This window comes from Saccostrea cucullata, unplaced genomic scaffold (genome assembly GCF_032062105.1).
Source record: "Saccostrea cucullata isolate Sc308-1 unplaced genomic scaffold, CSIRO_AGI_Scuc_v1 ctg3105, whole genome shotgun sequence".
Lineage (NCBI taxonomy): Eukaryota > Metazoa > Mollusca > Bivalvia > Ostreida > Ostreidae > Saccostrea > Saccostrea cuccullata.
In genome coordinates, this window is record NW_026933776.1 from 1 (window position 1) to 8,885 (window position 8,885).

The 8,885-nt window shown below is 31.8% G+C and overlaps 1 protein-coding gene across 1 annotated transcript; it reads right to left on the minus strand.

Moving 5' to 3' along the window:
- Positions 1-4,140: 4,140 nt before the first annotated feature.
- On the minus strand, positions 4,141-8,429 carry LOC134239319 (uncharacterized). The gene is made up of 4 exons (XM_062721489.1): positions 8,344-8,429; positions 7,838-8,055; positions 7,443-7,586; positions 4,141-4,428 (listed from the first exon to the last, which is right to left on the minus strand). The coding sequence occupies exons 1-4, from the start codon at positions 8,427-8,429 to the stop codon at positions 4,253-4,255; spliced, it is 624 nt and encodes a 207-aa protein (XP_062577473.1). The 3' UTR covers positions 4,141-4,252.
- Positions 8,430-8,885: the final 456 nt, after the last annotated feature.

Consider the following 8,885-nt stretch of genomic DNA (forward strand, 5'->3'; position numbering starts at 1 on the left):
TAATTCCCCTTAGTTCAAATTAGAAAAAAAAATAAAGATGGGCTTGGCTAAACGCTTTAGTTTTCTGCTCTGTCAGAGAAACAACATGCTTTTTATCAATTTGAGGTTTCTTCAATGAAACATGTGGAATTCAAGATCAAAAGTCCTTAAAACAATACAAAATAGGAGCAGAGCAATCACGAACCTTCAAAACATCAGAGGCGGGATCAATGGAGGAACGAGCATAGTTTCAAGTATAACATTTTTAAAATAGATATTTTTTTAATCTTGAAATCATCGTGCTATGGCGTTTTTACCATCAACATACAGATTTTAAAAGAGTTGAGAAGGAAAGCGACTTTTTGAAAAAAAAGAGTGCTTTACCCTTGACCTTATACAAACAAAAACAATTTGAAGAATGTTTTCAGTTCCTTTTGATATCTAGTAGACTTTAACAAGTTTTTTTGAGGGGGTGTTTCAATGTTATCAGTTTCAAACGTTGAATGTGTCGAATGTTTCAATGTTATCAGTTTCAAACGATGAATGTGCCGAATGTTTGAACAAACATGGGTGCTTAGTATGTTTTTTTCCATAAGCCTTTGAAATCTATTGTTTTGCCAAATTTATAACGCATTACAGGCGAACCGAATAAGGAAACTATTAGCAGATACTAGTAGTTAAAAGTGTAGAATTACGGTGCATATACGTACAAATCAATAAAAGGATAGTTCGAAAGTTAGATTTACACGGTAATGACATTCATTAATCACCATCCCTTGACATCAAAAAATAAAAGGCTAAAGTACTGCCAGCACTGAGTTCACTAAATGATACCTCCGCCTCCCATATCATTGTAATGGAAAAGTCCATATTTTAATTTGTTCTTGGAGACACGAAATAGTAGTTAAAAAGTGCAGAACGGTATTATGTAATGAAACAAAAATCTGAAAGTATTAAATTTTCTTCAATGGTAAAGGAGGAGTTGCGGATAAAATACGAGTACCCTTCAATATTTATAAAAAGAACGGTCGTTTTCATGTTTTGCTATGGAAAACCCAAAAATATGTCCGACAAAAAAGTAAAATTGAAGATGCACAAAGGCACTATATAACACAGATTCTTTGGACGTTTCGTTTAAATTCATACAGTAGTATAAGACGAGTTATGGATAAGAGTTTGGTACCTTAGAGCATAACAGCCGGATGGACATCTCAATCACTATATATACCCACCCACATTCAAGTGGAAGGTTAAATAATGCATTCTCATTTTTGAGAGCCTCTGTTGGTATATTTTCTGATACTAGGTGTTGACCTCTTAAATAACTTATCATAGGAAATCTCAAATTAATCTTTTATGTGTAATTCATTTTTATACCCCTGCTTGAAATAAGACGATATATAGTAATCGGGAGAGAAAATGTCTGACAACCATTTGAAGTGCTGATTGATCATCTCAATAAATACTTGAAACCTAAACCCCTCGTTATTGCAGAAAATTTCCGGTTCGAAAAGCGGAACGAAAATCAAGGCGAAACAATTTTAAAGTTCAAAGCTGATCTGCACAATCTCCCAATTATAATACATTGCAATTTTGTTGATCATTTAGGTAATACACCACTTGTTAGATTTGTGTGAGGCTTACGTGATAAACACATCCAGAAAAAAACTTTTTATCAAAGGATGATCTGACCTTTGACAAAGCTGTAAAGACAACAGTAGCAAATGAAAACAACGACCACCAAGGTACACATAAAAGCATTCACATCCAAGAGACCACACATACAAAAGAATGTACCTATGCAACCTTATTTTCGATGTGAGGTTGACCATAAACCAGATAAGTGTAAACATATCAATACTATGTGACGCTTTTGTTCAATTAAGGGATACATCGAGAAGGCGTGCTTGGGGAAACGCAGAGATAGTTTGCAACGACACCAAGATGACCAAATCCTACATATCGATGTGAAAAGCATATAGGGGAAACAATCAAAACCCATTAACGTGAAATCTACTGTAGCACTAGCTGTTAGGTTTATTCGTATGGAGCTGGACACAGATACGACTTCAGATGTAGGAGATCATATATATATACAACTTGTAGCGCACTGTGAGTTTATTCCAGCCCTGAAAAAGGATGATGAGATTCGCATATGTGGTGATTATTGAGTCACATTTAACCCGGTTTTGAAAGGGATCAATACCCGCTTCCTAAAATTGATATCTTTGCGAATTTTTCTGGAGGGAGGAAGTTCTCGCAAATTGATCTTACCAAAGCATACCATCATTTGGAGCTTGATAAAGCAACGAAACAACTCCTCATGATCAACTGAATGAAGTGGTTTTGACAAGCCCCGAAATTTTGCCAAAATTTAAAAATTCATCGCCCAGAATTGAATAAGACAATTATTTAACATCTGCGCCGTACCATCCTCACATCAATGGACAAGCTGCAAGATTTGTACAATCTTTCAAACGCACAATCAAAAGTGCTGACAACAACAAATCCCTTACCCTGAACCAAAAGTTAATATGCTTTCCTTTTCAAGTATTGCACAACTCCTCACGCAACAACGAATGAAACTCCCGTCTATAATGATGTATGGTCAAATTAATCATTGTGGCCAGAAGCGCCAAATTAAGCACACAAAATAAAATTAACACGTTTGCTGTTTGTTGGAAATAAAGTGAAACTAAAATACTAGTATATCGATTTTATTCTCGTCTTGTCACAGACATAAAATATATGCTTAAATGAATTTTAATAAGTAAATAAGAGTATTCTGCGATTTTCAAGTTCAAGTTCGTTTATTCACTCACACCAACATCAGTGCTACATGAAGTACAGTATATAAAGCCTTGACAAAAATAATAAATATAATTATGATACATATACATATGTACATAATAAAGTAATAAATATACAATGAAAGAAAAAAAGGTATAACATTTCAATTATGGAGGACAGACAGTGTCATTTATTTTAGATATGAATATACAAACAGGGTTTTTAAAGATTTTAGGTTTGTCATTGACATAATTCAGAAAACTTAAGTGTATTTGGCGTTTTACAAAATCTTGGATGTAAAAGATTCCTTCTGTTACTGTTCAATGTTTTACGTTCTAAAATGAAATGAAATTCGTATGCTATTTGCCCTGTGTTACATAATTTACAATTTTTTTTTTCATCTAATGGAATATTTGACCATCTTCCAGTTTCAATTGGGAGGTGGTGGTTTGAAGTTCTAAATTTCATTAGTATTTTTTTTAGATTACTAAGTAAAATACTTATATACTTTTCACATCCAAATTCACTCTTAAAAATTGTGTAAATCTGACCTTTTGATGAATTATTTATATCACTTTGCCATTTTTGAATAAATTGGTCGCATAATCTTTGCTTCACTGCTGCAATTACCCAATTCTTGTCAATGGAACTTTGTTCATACCAAATATTGGAAAACCCACAAGAGGTTAAAATTTTATAAATGAAATCTACCCATAGGTTTTTTGGACCTCCTCGTAAATATTGAGAATAAAGATATTTATACAAAACACAAACTATTTTGTTTTCTAAAGTATTCGGGGTGAGCAGTTTTAACCAGTAGGAGATCATTTTTGTAAAAATATAAATATACAATGGGAATCGCCCAGTCTCCACATACACAATGGAAAATATCTTTCAATTTTAGTATAATTATTTGATTTATTAGATTTTATGATAGTTAGTTACTAACATAAATAAAATAAATAAAATTAATCAGCTCAAAATTATATTTTAGATCAGCAAAACTGGATGTTAGACGTATTTATCGACTTATAATGTTTCATGCATAACGTTATGCATTATAAATTATGTTTGTTAGCGATCATGATGATTTAAAATTAACTGATAATGGACCATTATTACATTAATTTTTTTTTACATAACTTTTTGTCCTGCTTCTTACATGTACATATACTTTTAACATAAAAATGGACAATGTATTCGTACGTTATGAGGCAAATAAAAATTGTTAAAAAAAAATCTAGTTTCATATATATATATATATATATATATATATATATATATATATATATATATATATATATATATATATATATATATATATATATATATATATATAATTTGATGATAATAGGTAAATTACACTGGGATTTCTAATATTTGTAAAGGAATAAAAACGCCAGACTGTATACTAGTACATGTATGTCTAAATCTAATTTTTTTATTTCCAAAATATTTTATACAAAAGTAGGTTGCAATTCAGTTATCCTTTGATGATCTCAACCAACTTGATCTCAACCAACATGACGACCCCTGCACCGATCGCTGCGATCATTCCTATTATGCTAAAGGCGAAAGCAAAGTGGTAATCGTAGTCGAGCGTATTCATGTCCTTCGCACTGTCTGCAAATATTGCTATTGAAATAAGGATAAACACCGCTGCAAAAAAAAAAAAAAGCATAAATAAGAAATAAATAAAAATAATACATGTATTTGGTGGCATGTATACAACACAGTTCATAAAAATTTAAGCATTAAGAGCCATTCTCTGTAATGATTTGAAATTTTATACAGGAGCTGTGGCACGCATAGTCTCAGAATTTCTCCAAACTCTCTATGATAAAAGTAATTGATACCCTAAACTGAAATCAGGCAAAAATTGGTTGCTATGTTTTATAGTTACCATGGTAACATGTCTTAAAGTTCGAAAAATGGCATTTTTTAACATGATAAGAGCCCCATAGTTAACATTTGCGGCAAAGCAAACAATTGGCAATGACTGTTTCCAAAAGTTGAAGGTCAGATGTCTCAAATGCATGATAAAAATGTTTGGTAAATCAACTATTACATACGTTACTATGGTAACAAAGTATTCAAAAGTCAAAAAATATTCATTGAATTATATAAAGCCATACACGTAAAAAATAAAAAGCAATAATAGGATGAAATGTGACCAAAGAATAGAAAAAGAGCCTTGAAACATATACCAAGAACAAAATATGATATTTCATTTTGGTTGGCAATGGTTGCCAAGGTTTTTATACCACAGAGAGCCTTCAAAGTAACACTCTGTATGTTTAAATTTGATCCTATCTTGTAAAAAAAGCACATTTCCCCATAACTAATGATCAATTTTATAAGATGTTGGTGTGCTCCAAGTTTTCCCATTTGAAAAAAATTCGGATTAGATTCTTTAAATAGAGCGTTGCTATGGAAATAAGCAGAAAATATATGCTTAAAAACCTGAAAAATATTTTCTTTCCTTGGATACGTACCCTTAAATGTAGATTCCCAAAACTTTTATGATTGATATTTATTAACAGCTAACTTGACTTTTAATTTTGAAAATCATCCAATCTCTAAGTGGATGCAAAAAGTTGGTACACATGGTTTAATATTGATATAAAGTTCACTTAATCGAACATTTTCCCTTCTTGGTAACCATAGCAACAGTGTTGTTTTATTCAGCAAATTTTATCAATATATGATATTCAACTTCAGTTCTAACAGATATATACTATTCAAGCTGAGTCCTTTAATTTGTTTCTTGATTAAATGGCAATTTAATTCTTAATGTAGCAAAAATAATTCACTTTTAAGCACTGGTACTTTGTTTCCATGGTAACACTGCAAAGTAGCAATTATAACAAATTTTTCTTATGGTTTTGGTGTTGCGAGGTCCTAAGGATGCATATTTGCCAGTCTTTAATTTACATGTTATTCCTCAAGACAGTAGCATTAACCCAATCTTAGTTACTGGTTTTGCATGGTTACACTTGTTACCATGGCAACCATAAAAGTTATTTATAGAATAATATTGCTTATACTTATATACTTAATGCCAAACATTTCGATTGTTTTTCTTAAGTCGTTGGTTGAGTTTGAGCATGAAGCACCTACCGTTTGTGAATACAGAGTGTTTTTCAGCATATTTCAGCATTTTAAATGTTTTTCCAAATGTACCCTTGGTTACCACTTACTTAGAGATATATTCTAAACAGTTTCTTTACAGTATAAGTGACATCAAGGTGTCATGTTTTTGTGAGAATGGTTTGTTTGCTTTTTCTAGTTTCTATTAAGCCACAGTTAAGATTTAAAGTGGCTGAAAATCTCGATTTTTCAACTTTTCCGGCTGTTGCCATAGCAACCGAGACACATAGCAACGGAATTTTGTTTGAGATTTGTTTCTGGTGTCAAGTACTAAGCATGGGTGGGGTTTCATCAAAATCGGTGACTATGCGTGGCAACGAAGTTTAAATGGTTACAGAGAATGACTATTAAAAATTATGTTAACCATAAAATAATCAACTACAAAACGCCCAATTATTTTTTTTGGATGCTTTGGAAGAAGGTTTGGTTTTAGCTTTATGGCGCCCTAAAAATGTAATGATATCAAAATGTTTTGAAACTGGCTTAAATATTAGTTAAATAAATGACTCAGGAAATAAATCAGGAAAGAATATGGCATGAAGGTTTACCATTCTGCAAATATGACGTCATTAATGTGAAGCATTTCTCTATTTTCAACAGAAAAAGCCTCAAAATGACACATTTCAAGGGAGATTTTCCCTTAGAAAACAGTGTCCACAGCCGTCACCCACGTTATTTTTTTTTAATATTTTGTGCAAAATTCAATAACAAATCACATATCTCAAGATCTTTGTGGGCGATGCCTGCGGATAATGTTATCTGAAAGAAAATTCTATTAAAAATTGGTGTCTTTTGCAACTTTTACAGAAAATACTGTATTCTCATCTGTTTCACTGTGCATGAGGTGTACGGTTTCTGTGTATAGACGGCTTTCAATGACATGAACTAATACAAAGAGAGTTGCATTTGACAATAAACCACGAAAGCCATTTAGAATCTATCAGTCAGGAGCAAATCAAAATCCCATCTATTATTATACCCCCCCCCCCCGCTTGAAAAGCGGGAGGGTATACTGTAATCGGGATGTCCGTCGGTCCGTCTGTCTGTTACACTTTGGGGTACCCATCTCTAATCCGCAACTCCTCTAATACCACTGAATGAAATTTGATGAAACTTTCGCAGAATCTTTATTACATATTGCCATTGTGACCTCCTATTTTTACTTTTTTATACGACATATTTTGGGTTTCCCATAGCAAAAGATAGACACTGCCATTTATACACATATGGGAGGCGGGGTATCAATTAGTGAGCTCATTGCTCACAGTACCTCTAGTTTAAATTTATTTTGCGTGAATTATGCTTTTAGGTAGTGAAATAAAATTCAAATTAAGTTAAACAATCATTTCAAAATATATCTGGTTGCCTAATTACACATTTATTGCGAAAAAAACGTGAGTTTTAAAAAAAAGTGCACGGAACTGTATATTTCTAACATACATGTAGCCTTAAAATGATGATAAAATGAAATTTTTAAACAAAATAGAATCCTACAGATATCACCTTAATAAAATATAGCTCACCTCCAGCAAAAGCTGTGCCAACGGCCCCAAATAAAATTGGTTTCTTTTCTTTCAATACGAACAGTTTTAAAACTGTCATGATTACTGCTACCACCAATACCAGCAATCCAAGGATGCCCATTGCTCGGACTGCGTTAATATCGTCTATAAAAAAATTATTTATTTAATAGTAACATCTGATGTTCAAATAGCAACAGACAACAGTTTTCAATTTAAAGTTTTTTTCAATGGTTTATGGTTTAAGCTTATTTACCCCTGATTGTGATAACATAAAATTTTGTATTCATCTTTTTTTTATAAATTATCCTTATGTGTTTTATAATTTTTTCCATCGAATACTTCCCATTCTAAAACAAATCTTAGAAAAATCAGAATAGATTTTGTAAAGAATGTACCTTTATAACCATCTGCTATAACAACATCTTCGCACTTGGTATCTCCAGTCGAAACAGTTTCAGTACACATCTTCCACAAACCGGAATTAATTTTTACTAGCGTTGCATCAATTACCGTCCAGTAAGGCGACGCCAATCCAATCAGTTGAAAGACAACTGCACATATTGTAAGCACCAGTGCAATGAGCAAAAATTTAGAGGTATCCATATTTTTGAACCTGAAACAAATTGCAGTAGTTGTTATGTTTCATTATAAAATACATGTATGTGCTCTACCAGAAAACAGAAAATTCTACAAAAAGGGTAAATATAAGGACAAGTGTCTTATGAAATATGACATAGGAATAAAACATGACTTAATGGTTACAAAAATAATATATTAGGTTTCAGTGCATTGTGCTTCAAATCCGGAAACGAATGTTAAGTGAAGTCGAAGGACTCGCTAAAGAAATAATATTAGAAAAACGTAGCTCGTGCCACTAGGTTCTTTTGATGTTTTTCGCTACCAGATTTTGTCTGTTAGTTCAGACCGCAGAACCAGGTACAGGAAATATGCATGATTATTGAATTTCAGAATCTCATATTCCTTCATTATTCAATAAACTTAAAAATATTTTATATTTGCAATAGGTAGGGAGCATTGTTTTTCTGTAAAATATACAATTTGTTAAGAGCATCCTTCATTTATAATTTTATTTCCATAAAAATTTTTCCTTAAATATTTCTGCTACACCCTCTTAAATTTAGTAGGACAAAGAGGAAAAAATTACCAGGTTGACCACCAAGATGGCGGCCAAGGGAAATAATTTGGAAAGTTTCATATTATTTTTTCGTTATCCTTATACATGTATTAGAAAAATGCTTTTACTATATTTTTTTATTTAATTTCGCACTTTACCAAAAAGTTTGAATTTCCCGAATCTACGACGCTTTATCTGTGAACAATAATTATTTCATCAGATTTTGAAGATTCTGATACATTTGTTTAATATCTAAATATTTTTCAAGAACATGACGTAAAATCTTTCATAATTTATTTTTAAAAAAT

What these genes read in the sequence shown, in the direction of transcription:
- LOC134239319 (XM_062721489.1), bottom strand. Translation starts at nt 8,429, where the DNA reads ATGAAGGAATATGAGATTCTGAAATTCAATAATCATGCATATTTCCTG. An exon ending in TATAGCAGATGGTTATAAAG is followed by an intron (nt 7,587 to 7,837) that starts GTACATTCTTTA and finishes ATTTTTTTATAG; the next exon opens with ACGATATTAACGCAGTCCGA. An exon ending in TGGCACAGCTTTTGCTGGAG is followed by an intron (nt 4,429 to 7,442) that starts GTGAGCTATATT and finishes TTTTTTTTGCAG; the next exon opens with CGGTGTTTATCCTTATTTCA.